The 15,613-nt window shown below is 46.2% G+C and overlaps 1 protein-coding gene across 1 annotated transcript in view; it reads right to left on the bottom strand.

Moving 5' to 3' along the window:
* LOC126237768 (uncharacterized) overlaps positions 1–15,613 on the bottom strand; it is a 597,386-nt gene that overhangs the window by 62,966 nt on the left and 518,807 nt on the right. Inside the window, exons 2-3 of the mRNA XM_049947751.1 lie at positions 11,878–12,003; positions 526–853 (exon numbers count right to left, since the gene is read on the bottom strand). Of these exons, the coding sequence (XP_049803708.1) occupies positions 526–853; positions 11,878–12,003 (454 nt within the window). The remainder of the gene's footprint in view (positions 1–525; positions 854–11,877; positions 12,004–15,613) is intronic.

The following is a 15,613-nucleotide window of genomic DNA, read 5'->3' as shown; positions in this document are numbered from 1 at the left end:
ATCAAATCAAAGTCAGAAGGACTTAAATCCGGGGAGTAAGGTGGATGGTACAGTACTTCCCAGTCACATCGACCGAACAGAGCAGTCACAGCTTGGCGTGTAAGTGCCCGCGCATTGTCGTGCAAAATGATGGGCGGGTTGCATAGAAGTCGCCGCTTCTTTCGCAAAACTGGTCGCTGGTGATGCTCCAAAAACGAACAGTAATACTGTGCATCGTCGGTCTGCCGTGGAGGAACGTAATGAGTTAGCGTAACACCATCACAGTCGTACGCGAGAATCACCATAACTTTAGACCGCTCCATTCGCACCATCAACACAACAGGCTCTGCTAACGGTATACTACGCCATCCACATCGCTGGCGACTACTTTCAAGTACAGTAACAGGTTCAAACATGGAACTCTCTTGTATCGGTTATGGATAAGTAGTTGCCATTATTTAAGTTACAACCCTCGTATATTTGAGAAATAGAATTAAAGAGGATGTATACAGAGCGACGTGGCCGCTACAGTGAGCAGGCCGTTACCTGTGATCTCCTTGTGGTGCGCGGCGCCGTGCAGCAGCTTGCGACGCACGCGCACGCCCGGTTCCCAGTCTGCAGCCGGCGGGCGATGCCGGGAGGCGGCGCCGGAGGGGCTGGCGGAGGCGGCGTTGGAGGCGGAGGCGGCGGCGTGGTGCAGCTGGTGGAGGTGCGCCGGCGGCAGCGTGGCCGCCGTGGAGGAGGCGGTGCTGGTGCAGCACGACGACGAGGAGCCGCCGCGCTCACTGGCCGCCAGCTTCTGCCGCAGGTGCGGGAACGTCTCCATGACCAGGTCCCGGAACTCCAGCAGCGCGCCCACCTCATTCTGCAGCTCCTGCGACAACAGCAGGGCGTCACTAGGGGCGGGCTGGCAGGCCAGGCACACGAGGGTGTCGTTAACACCAACACAGTTTGTGACTTCTTAAACAACTAGGAAATTGATATCTGAAGGCAGCAGACATCAAAGGCATTGGAAGGGTGCGCTATATCAACGTGTCACATCAGTAACGTGATCTAAAATTTAAAATGTAATATATGTCAGCAGTATGTGTAGGGAAGGGTTCGGAGAGATGGAGAATGTGTGAGAATATGAGAAAAGAAGGGAGGTAAGAGAGAACAGAAGGAATGAGGAGAGAAAGAGAGAAGCGAGTAAGGGGGAAGAAACAAGTGAGAGACAAGTAGAAAAGAGAAGAGAGAGACGGAGGAAACAATAGGCGAAATGGGGGTAAAGAGGAGGCAGAGAAAGAGGCGGGAGAAGATGTGGAAAAGAGGCGGGAGAAGGTGTGGAAAGAGGCGGGAGAAGGTGTGGAAAGAGGCGGGAGAAGGTGTGGAAAGAGGCGGGAGAAGGTGTGGAAAGAGGCGGGAGCAGGTGTGGAAAGAGGCGGGAGCAGGTGTGGAAAGAGGCGGGAGCAGGTGTGGAAAGAGGCGGGAGCAGGTGTGGAAAGAGGCGGGAGCAGGTGTGGAAAGAGGCGGGAGCAGGTGTGGAAAGAGGCGGGAGCAGGTGTGGAAAGAGGCGGGAGCAGGTGTGGAAAGAGGCGGGAGCAGGTGTGGAAAGAGGCGGGAGAAGATGTGGAAAGAGGCGGGAGAAGATGTGGAAAGAGGCGGGAGAAGATGTGGAAAGTGGCGGGAGAAGATGTGGAAAGAGGCGGGAGAAGGTGTGGAAAGAGGCGGGAGAAGGTGTGGAAAGAGGCGGGAGAAGGTGTGGAAAGAGGCGGGAGAAGATGTGGAAAGAGGCGGGAGAAGATGTGGAAAGAGGCGGGAGAAGATGTGGAAAGAGGCGGGAGAAGATGTGGAAAGAGGCGGGAGAAGATGGGTGAGGGAGTGAAGAAGGGGGAAAAGAGAAGGAGAATAGAGGGGATGCAGAGACGAAATCTCCGACCCGGAAGTGAATCAAACCCAAGACCACACAATCTACAGGAAGTGATGCTAACTAGCATACCATGAGCTGCGGACAATAAATAATAACCCTACAAGTCATTTTTATTTTCTTCATGGAGACGTTTCGAGGGCTTATACACTCAGTTTCTGGTAGATCAGTGGATTAGATGTTGATTTATTTTTCTGAATGTAGCCAGTAGTCTGCCTTACCCTTCTTTTCACTGCAAATTACAAGTAGTTTTTATTTGTCACTTGTTATCATGATATGGCACTCAAGCCACACACGATATACATTAGCAAAGCTGAAACTTCCTGGCAGACTACATGTGACTGACCCACGACCTCTGCCTTTCACGGGCAAATTGTCTACCAAGTGAGCTATTCAAGGACGACTCACGGTCCTTTCTCACAGCTTTACTTCCGCCATTATCCCATCTCCTACTTTCCAAACTTCACAGAAACTCTCCTGTGTAACTTGTAGGAGTAACACACCTGAAAGAAACGGTATTGCTGAGACATGGCTTAGCCATAGCTTGGAGGATGCTTCCAGAATGATTTTTCACTCTGGTACAGAGTGTGTGCAGATATGAAACTTCCTGTCAGATAAAAACTGTGGACCGGACCGGGATACTAACAAGTTTAGAAGTTAGGAGGTGAGGTACTGGTGGAAGCAAAGCTATGAGGACGGGTCTTTAGTCTTGCTTGGGGAGTTCAATCGGCAGAAGGCTTGCTCGCGAAAGGCAAAGATACTAGGTACTGGGCCAATCCGGTAGACAATTCTAATCCCCCCAGGAAGTTTCTTATCAGCGCACACTCCGCTGCAGAGCGAATAATTCATTCTAGTAACGAAGCTGCCTACCGAGATGTGCGTTTGTTTTACTGTAGGGCATGCAAACACGAAGTAAAAACAATCCAATCATTGCACCCGTACAGAAATACGGTGCGTTGTAAGTCAAACGAACTAACTACCATTTCACACTGCGAATCAACGATAGTGAACATCCACAATGTCTTTACATCTTCGTAACTCACCAATATAGCCGGCCGTGGTGGCCGAGCGGTTCTAGGCGCTACAGTCTGGAACCGCGCGACCGCTGCGGTCGCAGGTTCGAATCCTGCCTCGGGCATGGGCAAGTGTGATGTCCTGAGGATAGTTAAGTTTAAGTAGTTCTCAGTTCTAGGGGACTGATGACCTCAGAAGTTAAATCCCATAGTGCTCAGAGCCATTTGAACCATTTTTTTCACCCATATAAAATTAGATTTCTTTAAAGAAAAATAGCTGTTAAGGGTACTTACAGTGATTGAAATTACAAATAGCTGGTAGTCAAGGCCAAACATTCAATCCGAATCATCATGATATTTATACAAACAATTCATATATGTATGTTGTCTCTATATCCACCCCGCAATGTAAGCTCGTAATGTACATTGAAATTGCGAGTAATGCACCGATCATCAGAAAATGAAGGTGTAAGCCTTCAAAACGCGTTTGAAGAAACAACAATGACGATGCCGGTACTCATTTAGTTTTTATTTCATAAACCGTAGCAATTTCCTAATTACAATCCCGGATGAACGGCAAGCTCCTTGTAGGGATGTGTCGCCCTTGTTGTTAGAGTGATTGAGTTAACGGTTGTTATGAACAACGCGAGTGATATGACAACTAATTTATGTTATTTACGTTGTCATAATTAACCTCTTTTTGGTATCTTTCATACTCAATCCTGAAGGGAGAAAATGAGTTGATGAGAGAGGTTCCAATTTAAGTTATTAGTAACTGTAATCCTTCAGTATTTGACAGCCTTTAGATTTGCGTGTTTAATCGTGTAATCGAAATTTAGCGGATTCCTTTCAGAACTCGAGTGGATGACTTCACACTTTTCATTACATGAAGTCAATTACCGCTTTTCGCACCACACATATATCTTGTCTAAATCACTGTGCAGTTGGTTTAGAACTTCCGATTACCTTTCGAGGCGGTAAATTAATTTAATTATAAATAAAAGAATCTAAGAGGGCTGCTCAGATTGTCTCCTGAATCGTTTATATAGATTAGGAAGAGCAGGGGGCCCTAAAATATACGTGGGGAACGCCAGAAATAACTTTTGGTCAATGACTCACCGCCAGTAACTACAAATTGTGACCTTCCTGACAGGAAATCACGAATCCAATGACACAACTGAGACATTGTCCAAACCCTTCTGGAATTTCGGTAAACCTTGTTTAGTAGCACCGCTTTAGTGGCACTCTGAAACATTACCGCTACTATCGCGCAGTGAAGGTATAATTTGCTCCTTGGTGTTGGTGAACGTCACATACGACCAGAATCTCTTTGGATTTTCTGCCAGATGTATGTACTAATGTTTCGTTTGAAGCACCGTTGATGAATCCTTTAATTGCTTTTGAGAGTCTTAGTCGTCATCTTCCTTTTGCTATGATGCTGTAGTATTCATAATTAGTCAAAGATAATTAGCTTATTGCTTAGTCTCATCATTTTAATTTTACGTCTTGTCTTCTTGCCTTAAAACGACACCGATGTCGTTCAAGCGGAAAATTACGTCTCATTTAGGGAGTTTATAGAGGCTGCGGACCCACATCACAAGAAGTTCGTCGAGTTTGCTGAATAGACTGTAAAGAAGAGGAGAATGGTTTGATCCGTTTGGAGTGTAAGGCCATATCGCGGTATGCAGCACTATTTGCGGTACTCGGACAGCAGTGTTAGACGCGTTCCGGACGAGGCGCTGCGAGGAACGCGCTGTAACAGCATTCTTGACGCCTCTGTGCACGAGCTTGGCAGGCTTCGGTCTTAACGCGACCTCCGCGCCGGCCGTGTAAGCTGGTCAGCCGTCACACTGAGGCAGCATATCGTAAATAGCCTGAGGCTTCGCGAAGCAACACCTGTGCAGCCACCGGACACTTGCTCTGCAGCACGTGCTTGCCGCCTCCTCGTAGCAAGGCAAAACCCCCAAAAGCCATCATCTGCGACTTCGCAGGGCGCCCCTTAACGTGGTTACGATTCACATCCTGCCCTAGAATTGACGGTTGCATTCGAGCTACATGAACTGCTGTACCCTCTAGTATCAAATGCTAATTGATTTATTAATTTTAGCACAAGTACTTACTTACGTATTAAGCGTCCAATATATTTGTATGTTCCTCTTATTGCTGTGAACACATTTCCGTACGCCTATATGTTCTTTTAGATATATTTTCGAGCATGTCCGATGTTTAAGTGCGAAATGCATCCTCAACAGCATTGCCCAGTTCTTCGTTTGTAGCTTATGGACGTGAAGATACATGCACCTTAATGATTCCCCATACCGAGATGTCAGGTGTAGTTGAGGTCATGCCTTCTTAGTGGCCATTTCAAGGGAGCTGACGTTGCTGATAACCAGGACCTATCCACCGAACTGGAAAGTGTTCATTTAAGAAGTCATGCACTGCAAGAGAGTAGAGAGGAGGCTCCCCGCCTCGTTGCTACCGTCCACAGCTCGTGGTCTCGTGGTCGCCTTCTCGCTTCACGCGTCCCGGGTTCGATGCCCGGTGGGGTCATGGATTTTCACCTGCCTCTAGATGACTGGATGTTTGTGTTGTCCTAATCATTTCATCATCATTCATGAAAGTGGAGAGTTTGGACTGAGCAAAGGTTGGGAATTTGTACCGGCGCTGATAACCGTGCAGTTGAGCGCCCCACAAACCAATCATAATCATCATCATCGCTACCATACGCTTTCTGTGAAGCCCCTTTCCTAAAGCTGAGGTATTAACCATGTTTCTAGTATGTCTAAATCATTTGCGCCATTCACAGTCCCTTCAAAGTAGATGTTATTCACCGCCGGCCATGTCACTACGTCAGATGGACTCCTTTCAAACTCGACTGTGTAATGAGTATTTTCTTTGGCACAACCGACAATATTCCTAGCCCGTGAGCTGCGATAAATAGCACATTTATCTCGAAACATAACCTTGGCACGGTTTAATGCATTTGGAAATTCAGTACACAAAGCACGGCATATTAAAACGCTCATTCCGGTCTACATCCGGTAAGGTCTTTTTTGCTGTTATATAGCACTGTTCTCGGTATACCGATTTTCGAAACACTTTTATGTGTGGATTTCATACGAAACTGAACAATCGAAGAAGTGACTCCAGCGCACATTTCGTCTCGTGTCTTCTTCCTTCGCCGCCCGCTGTGGCCCAGCGGTTCTAGGCGCTTCAGTCCGGAACCGCGCTGTTGCTACGGTCGCAGACTGATGACCTCAGATGTTAAAGTCCATAGTGCTTGGAGCCATCTGATTTTCTTCTTCCTTCCACTCCGCGGCCTGTCTTTAACACTGCCAAAAGCAAGAGCACGTCTTTCCCAATCCAGAAGTGTTGCCTTTAGCGATGGAGCCTTATTAAATCTTTTCTGGAATTCTCTTATTATTCGTCTCATTGTCTACCCTGCGTGTCGTCATTCACGCAGCCACACACTTCTCACTAGGCGCTCCTCAGTAGTTTTAACTATGACCGCTCACATCTGCCATGGCAACAGATTAAAACTCGACTGCGAGTACGAAAACAAGCATACATGAATGCCAACAAATGACTCAAACAACTGATAAGAATTTGCGTAGCTACCAACCTGCATAAGAACATTTCGTAGTAAACAGGGGTTACAGGGGTAAAGCGACTTCTCGCTCACCCTGTACTGTCAACTACCCTGTCTATGAAGTTTTTGAGAATTATCACGAATAATAATCGGAATTATAAATTAACATTCCATAACATGAAGGAGGTATATTATTTTTTCATAGGAAATATAGGATGTTGATACTTAGTTACAGAAACAAAGCAAACCTTTGACACTGGTGGTTTGCCTGATTCTCATGAACATCTCTCTTTCTCAAAACTTTGTGTGTTTGTTTTGGGCTCTTATGTTTCTCAGTGCCTCAAGTTTACAGTATGGTTACAGGATTGCAGGAGGCTGTGGTGGTCTAGATTGCAGAGTACATGTTTCCAATCCTGAAAGATCTACATTCAATCCGGTATTAGGAGCGAGGACTTTTCGTCTTTCCAGTCCCTCCAGGACAGCGCCAGCCAGGTCCACTCAGTATGCTAACAAATGAGTATCATGGATATTTTGCGGGTGTAAAATTGCCTCCTAGTGCCGCAGCGAAGAAAGCCTGCACTGTTATCTACAGCGAGGGCGATAGCCCGCTCACGGGCTTGTGCCACACACTTTACTTTTTTTACACGGTTGCAGGACTGTCACTGCAAGCAGTCACATCCATTAAAAAACACCACCGTGTTCACTCAAAAACGCAACGAGAACGCATTATGTTCGGGCAGTGTGGGTTACTGAGTGGTTGCAGGGTCGGCTCCTACGTAAGCGTCACATCTCGCTACTGCGCACACGCCCCACGATGCTTAGCGTTTATTCTAAAGCAGTGGTTGCTACACTTAATCCGTGAGTGCAACTAGGTATTGGCTGTTGCACCCACCCCTCTCTTCCCCAATGTCACCAACATTAGCGCCTAACATTACAACGAAAAAGATTTTTGTTAACAGTTCTATATCTTAAATAATCCCAAAAGTAAGGCCTATTTTTTTATAAGTACATATACCTGTTTATTTTTACAATGGTTTACATCAGTTTAACGCTTGAACATTTAGCTATTTTTCTGAATAACCACCATTTCTGTCGGTACATTTTTGTAGACGCCGTGGCAGTTTTTGTATGCCCATGTCATACCAGCTCGCCGCCATGCTGTTCAGAAAGTTATGAACTTGCGTGATTGTTGCTTGGTCTCCGGTGTAAAGTGGTATGCCCAGGTTTCGTCACCCGTGCCAATTGAGTCCAGAAAGTTGTCCTGTTCGGCTGCAATGCGGTGAAAAAATGCGCGGGAAGTATCAAGTCATTGCCAATTGTGGTACTCAGTCAGCATGCGTGGCACCCATCTTGCGCACACCTTCCGGTAGTTCAACGTTTCCGTTAAAATTCCGTGAGCGGTGCTTCGGGAAACCTCAGGAACCAACGTGCAGAGATCATCCAGGGTGATCCACCGATCTTCATGCATGCTTTGCTCAACCTTCAACACTGTCTCCTGAGAAATTGACGGTCTCCCGCTCCTTTGTTCGTCGTGAATTTCGGTCCGACCAGCTGCAAACTCTCTACACCACTTACGAATATTTTTGAATTCCATGCACGACTCACCATATATTTCCGTCAATTGGCGATGGATTTCAATGGGCGCAGTGCCCTTTGCGTTCAAAAACCAAATAACTGCACGCAATACGCAATTCGCACTTGGCGGTAACATGCAACGGGAGCTCCATTATCAACGGCTGCCCTGAGCACAAGTGCGGCGTGCGCATGTTTACACACAGCGCGTGAAGAACTCTTCATAAGTGTGGACCAACTGCCACACAGAGTTCTGTACTTATAAAAAACATAGGAGACCTTACTTTTGGGATTACCCTCGTAATTTTAAGTAATATTTAGTTCTTGTAAATGTTTCCTTAAACCACGGCCTAATGAGTGAATGAGACAACTGATACTGCTTATTTCTAGAATGGTGAGCAATTTTCAGTGGATCGCGAGTGCTTCCTACAAACCTTCGCAAACAAGAAAGCTGTCTACATTGACAGTAGACACTTCTTACAAAACATGTTACCTGTGTACCAAGCCTCTACCTCACGGCACTTGCTAGAACCCCATTTAAAATCACGCAAATTAGAAGTAGATCTACTGTTTCCAAATCACCTAATTACTTGCTTCTGAACCGTCAGAAACTAGACCATTTCAGGCTGCTAATGCATAGGGTCTGGCCAGTGTCTAATAATAATAATAATAATAATAATAATAATAATAATAATAATGTGTAGATATAACAACAGTTTAGTGGTCATACATATCTGGTGTTCTGTTGTACTATCAACTAGTTCGTAAACTGGAGCATGTACTGTCCTATTGAGGGAACTAACTTACAAGCTGGAGAAGACATTTTCATGGGGTATTTAAGCAAATGTGATCGACGTGTTTCAGTTTCTCTGTCATCGCACACAGTCAAAGTGCACTGAGGTGACAAAAGTCATGGGTTAGCAATATGCATAGATAGAGATGGCGGTAGCATCGCTTATACACGGTATAAAAGGGCAGTGAATTGGCACAGCTGTCATTTGTACTGACGCGATTCACGTGGTAAGGTTTCCGACGTGATTATGGCCACACGACGGGAATTAAAAAGGCTTTGAACGCGGAATGGTAATTGGAGCTAGACGCATGGGACATTCCATTCCGTAAACTTAGGTAATTCAATAACCCGAGATCCACAGTGTCAATAATATGTCAGGAATACCCCATTTCAGGCATTACCTCTCACCACGGACAACGCAATGGCCGACAGCCTTCACTTAACGACCGAGAGCACGCCGTTTGCTTAGAATTGTCAGTGCCAACAGATAAGGAACACAAAATGAAATAAACGCAGGTTGAATGTGCGACGTACGGCGAACATATCCGTTAGGACAGTGCGGCGAAATTTGGCGTCATTTGGGCTGCGTATGCCAGCAGACGACCGACGCGAGTACCTTTGCTAACAGCACAACATCGTCTGCAGCATCTCTACCGGGTTCGTGACCATATCGGTTGGTCCGTAGCCGACTGGAAAACCGTGGCCTGTGCAGATGATTCCCGATTTCAGTTGGTAAGAGCTGATTGTAGGGTTCCAGTGTGCGGAAGACCCGCCGAAGCCATGAACCCAAATTGTCAACACAGGACTGTGCAAGCCGTTCTGCCTCCATTATGATGTGAGCTGTGTTTACATGGAATGGACCGGGACCTGTGTCCAACTGAACCGATCACTAACTGTAAATGGTTATGTTGGGCTACATGGTGGCCATCTGCAGCCATTCATGGACTTCGTATTCCCCTGACAATGTGCCACGTCACCGGGTCACAAATATTTGCGAGTGGTTTGAAGATCATTCTGAATAGTTCGAGCGAATGATTTGGCCACGGAGATCGCCCGACACGAATTCCACCGAACATTCATGGGACATAGTCGAGATGTCAGTTCCTGCACGAAATCCTGCAATGGCGACACTTTCCCAAATATGGACGGCTATAGAGGCAGCATTGCTCAATATTTCTGTAAGGGACTTCCAACGACTTTTTGAGTCCATGCCACGTCGAGTTGCTTGACTACACCGTGAAAAGGATGACCGACACGATATTAGGAGGTATCCCAAGGCTTGTCACCTCAGCGACTGTATCTACACTCATGCTCATAAATTAAGGATAATGCAGATACATGGTGAAACAAAGCTCTGGTGGGCGGTTTTCGGGTTTAAATCACCTCGAAGTATGACCATGCGGTGCATTTCACCTTGGGTCGTCGCACGGTGGCGCTGGCATCAGTCCACATACGCAGAGGTGTGTTGGTGTATGTCAGAGTACAGTGTAGTGAGTAGGTCTGCAGACGTTTTCAGGCGTGCTGATGGTGACTGTATGTTGAAAATGGCTCAGGAAACACATACTGATGACGTTATGAGGGATAGAATACTAGGGCGATTGGAGGCTGGTCAAACACAGCAGGTCGTAGCACGGGCTCTCCGTGTGCCATAAAGTGTGATCAAGATTATGGCAACGATTCCAGCAGACAAGAAACGTGTCCAGGCGGTACAGTACGGGACGTCCACAGTGTACAACACCACAAGAAGACCGATATCTCATCATCGGTGCTCGCAGACCTCCCCGGAGTACTGCAGGTAGCCTTGTTCGGGACCTTACCGCAGCCACTGGAACGGTTATCTCCGGGCACACAGTCTACAGACGACTGAACAGACATGGTTTATTAGCCCGGAGATCTGCGAGGTGCATTCCACTGACCCCTGGTCACAGGAGAGCCCTAAAGCCTGGTGTCAAGAACACAGTACATGGTCATTGGAACAGTGGTCCCACGTTATGTTCACGGACGAGTCCAGTGATTCTCACTGGGTTTTTATCTGGCGTGAACCAGGAACTAGATACCAACCCCTTGATGTCCTTGAAAGGGGGCCTGTATGGAGGTCGTGGTTTGATGGTGTGGGGTGAGATTATGACTGGTGCACGTACATCCCTGCATGTGTTTGACGGAGGAACTGTAACAGGTCAGGAGTATCGGGACGTCATTTTGCACCAGTATGTCCGCCTTTTACGGGTACCTTCCAACTGATGCATGATAACGCACGGCCCCACCAAGCTGCCATCGTGGAGAAGTACATTGAAACAGAAGATATCGGGCGAATGGCGTGGCCTGCCTGTTCTCCAGGCCTAAACCCCATCGAACACGTCTGGGATGTTCTCGGTCGACGTATCGCTGCACGTCTTCAAACCTCTATGACACTTCAGGAGCTCCGACAGGCACTGGTGCAAGGATGGGAGACTATACCCCAGCAGCTGCTCGACGACCTGATCCAGAGTATGTGAACGCGTTGTGCGGCCTGTGTACGTATGCATGGCGATCATATCCCGTATTGATGTCGGGGTACATGCGCAGGAAACAGTAGCGTTTTGTAGCACATGTGTTTCGGGATGGTTTTCTCAACTTATCACCAATGCTGTGGACTCACATATCTGTGTCGTGTGTGTCCCCTATGTGCCTGTGTTATTAGCGCCACGTTGTGTGGCACCACATTCTGCAATCCTTAATTTATGAGCATGATTGTAGAGGGTGCTATGTGAGGAAGATGACGTTCACACATTGGTTTAACAAGCTGATCTTCCACCTTATAGTGCCACACGTTAATGCTAGAATTTGTAAAAAATGTAATTAGTGTTTACTCATATGATCGTACTAGAGAGTGATGACAGTAATGCTCTATTAAAAATAATCTGATTTCTTTACCGAAATACCATTGTACCCATCTTTTCATCTCGTAAGTAATTATCCTCAGGTTGGGAAACACTGTCCTATAGTAAACGCGGACCATCAGTAGATCGGTGATAAGCAAGCATACCTGTAGTGCGACGAGCGACTTGGCCTGCTCGTGCATGAGGTACTGGAATGGCCCCGGCGGCCGATGCGGTTGGTGCGCATGCGCCGGCTGGAGCGGCATGCAGTCCATGCCCCCGCTGTCCGGAACCTGCAACACAAACACAAACGGCTCACGTCAGCACAGCTGTCTACTCGCAAAAGACAGCAAGGCCGCGCCGCGACCCGACACTGCCCTGCAGAAACAGAAAAAAAAAAGAATGCCATACAAGATACTACGCGCTGTATTAAAAAAATAACGGAAATTTTTGTGTTTTTAAAACAATTTTATTTAATCGCGTACATCAACATTACCCCATTCAAAATAGCCTAAAAAAAAAAAAAAGAGAGAGAGGTTCAAAAGGCTCTAAGCACCATGGGACTTCCCATCTGCGGTCATCAGTCCCCTACTCTTAGAACTACTTAAACCTGACTAACCTAGGGACATCACACACATCCATGCCCGAGGCAGGATTCGAACCTGCGACCGTATCAGGAGCGTGGTTCCGGACTGAAGCGCCTAGAACCACTCGGCCACAGCGGCCGACAACACACAACAAATTTGTACGAAAGGTTTTTCCCAGTTACCGAACACTACCAGAACTTTATTTCTGTGATAACTTCTGGCTATTTCAGCGATGTCTTTTTAATCTCATTCCCCTTTAATGTTTTCTATAATTTTCGGACAGAGAAAATGCACTTGAGAACATTTCTGGCGAATATGGAGGATGGGACTTCATTAGAGTATTGTTTTTGCCAAAAAATTTACGAAAAAACGTGCATGTGCATTATCGTGGTGCAACAGCTACGAATTGTTTCGCCGCAAATCCGGACCTTTTTTCCGGATTGCTTCACGCAAACGGCGTTGAACTTTTAAGTAGTACTCCTTACTGATCGTTCGTCCTTGCAGCAAGAACTCACCATGCCGGTAAAATCGAAGAACACACTTCCACATCTGGCCGCGCTTGTAGAGTTTTCTCCGGTCTTGGCGGTCCAGAATGTTTCCACTGGCACTTTGAGCCTTAGTTTCGGAGTCAAACCCGCAAAACCTTGTCTCATACTCTGTTATGAAACGTTTCAGTAATTCTGCATCCTTGCTAACTTCATCTAGTGGGTGCCCAGCAACTTGCATTTGTCGCAGTTTTTGTTCGTAATTCAACAGTTTTAGAACAAATTTTGCTGTCATGCGTTTTATACAAAAAAAAAAAAATCATGTCATGTGACAGTTGATACGCGAACAATAACATCAGCCGTTTCTCTGATTGTGATTCGGCTGTCGTTGACTAACGTTTCTTTCACTACTTTTATGACTTAATTGGTTGATGATGGGTTGGGGCGCCCACGGCGAATGTTATTTTCAACGCCTTCACGGCCTTTTTCGAAACGCTTACGTTACACGTCAATCTTTGTTTTAAACGTAACAGATTCACCAAAAGGAATAATGTATTTGACATTTCTAAAATTTTGCTGCGCTTTATTCCGTTCTCACATCAAAATTTAATACAAATTCTCTGATCCATTTTTATACAAAATAATCACCGACTCTACCGAAAGACATGTAACCTTCGTGACACCTGACAACCACCTAAACATTCAGTATTGTCAGCATTATATAGATACTTTTGAGACATTTTTACTGGCCAAACAACGAAATAATCGTACGAATCGGACTACTAAATTACAAAATATCCACACTTCAAAAAATATGTATGTAACCTGTAACTCATGTAACACAAGTATGTGTAGACCAGTGGTGCAGTTTCAGTACTAAAATACCGTCACAAGGTAAGTTCTGAAACACAGGGTGATTCCGTGATGATGAAAAACAACTTTCAGGTATGATGAAAATGGGTAAATGTATCTGAGGCGAGAGACGTCGGGCCAGGAAAACCGAATCGTTCTCACCGAAAATCGTCCTGATATCAATGACAGAGGAATTACCTTCGATTTTAAGGTAGGGAACTTTCGGAGGTGGTAGTATGGGAAAAAGCTTCGTAGACCTGGGCTCTTAAGAGCACTGGTTCAGTAGAAGAGATGATTCAAAGAAGCGACGATGAACAAGTGCTTTTTCTTAAGGTATGCAATTTAGAGCCCATGTTTAGAACGCTTCTTTTTTTGTTTTGGTCCATACTATCACCTCTAAAGTTGCCTACCATACAATCTTAGCAACGACGGTACCGGGACAGTGGTACATGTACTCCATTGCCAGAGGTATCAGAGCTATTTTCGCTAACAACTTTCTACTCTTGTCGTTTCCGAACCATGGTTCAAATCGCTCTGAGCACTTGGGACTTGTCCCTAGAACTTAGAACTACTTAAACCCCGCCAACCTAAGGAAATCACACACACATCCATGCCCGAGGCAGGATTCGAACCTGGGGTCGCGCGGTTCCAAATTGAAGGGCCTAGAACCGCTCGGCCACACCGGCCGGCTCCGAACCATGGTCTCTTACTTCAAACTGGTATATCTACCCCTCTCCATCATCCATGGTAGTTTGTAACACCGTAAAATCACCCTGTATATGCTACATAACAGAGAAAGTCGATGTTTCCTAATATGTTTAATTCATTTCTATAACACTACCAGTACCAAAGGGCGTGAAACAACAGTCGCGTTATCGCATCAATATTCTGGACGGGTAGTTTCTCAGTTCCTTAAGGCGAATACCGTGATGCTTCTTTCACGATATACGCAGCAGATAACCCTAAATTTCCTCAACATCACTGCTGTAGTGCTCTGTCTACCAACACGATGTTGACGAGGAAAACTTCAGTCTTCTTCCTCGGGGTTTCATTTTGTTCCCATACACATGTAATCGATACTCTATTTCTTTCCCCGCCCTACAATGAACAGCAAGGACAGTAGACAGAAAAATCTTCCTGCTTCCCCCTACAAATACCCAATACCAATCACTGGAATGTTTCAAACGTTTTGTTTGATGTAAGCAAAAAGCTTGAGAGAGTGATCACTGAAGATCGCAGCGGCCATACTATCCAACCACCAGGCGCTGTGGGAATTGTTCAAACAAGCAATCGGGAAGGGTAATGGTGTAGGGGAAAGACCTGCGTTTATGTTGGATAATAACACTTGTACATTATGGTTACGTCTAGTCACACAATCTGGATGACACAACTGACTTCGAGAGAGAGAGAGAGAGAGAGAGAGAGAGAGAGAGAGAGAGAGAGAGAGAGAGAGACGCGAAGAAAATAAATTGCCCGATCACCAGATCTTACCGTTAAAAGTTTCGGGTTAAGAAAACAGTTCATGTATATGGTTTGCCTACTTCATCTTTTCGCTCTGGGCTCTGTCGTTCACGATCGGAAGAAGCCAGTAGTGACAGAGAATCCTTTATTCCAGGGAGTGAATTTTCCGCGGTGAGTGATTGTGGTAAGTTAAAATTAGGAACCGAACTGGGATTCGAATTCTGGTGCCTTGGTTTCGCGGGCAGTGCGCTACTACTTACGTCATCCGAGAACGCCTGCGGGACGGACTCGAAGCAGCAAATACTCTGAGTAGTCTCCCGGGCCTTGCTGCTGGATTCTAGAATCAACATGACTCGACATTTCGGCGATTCATCTGTTCATCTTCAGGTGAGACTCTGTTACTGCTGCTGACTTCCACTGAAAACTCACGCCAAGGCTGGAAAACACCTTCTTATGTAGGCTCCCGGGGCATCTCCTGAAGACGGCGCATCGATAGATCACCAAAAATTCGAGCATGT

The sequence above is a fragment of the Schistocerca nitens genome, chromosome 1, assembly GCF_023898315.1.
Source record: "Schistocerca nitens isolate TAMUIC-IGC-003100 chromosome 1, iqSchNite1.1, whole genome shotgun sequence".
Taxonomy (NCBI): Eukaryota; Metazoa; Arthropoda; class Insecta; order Orthoptera; family Acrididae; genus Schistocerca; species Schistocerca nitens.
This window is presented reverse-complemented; position numbering and strand designations above follow the sequence as displayed.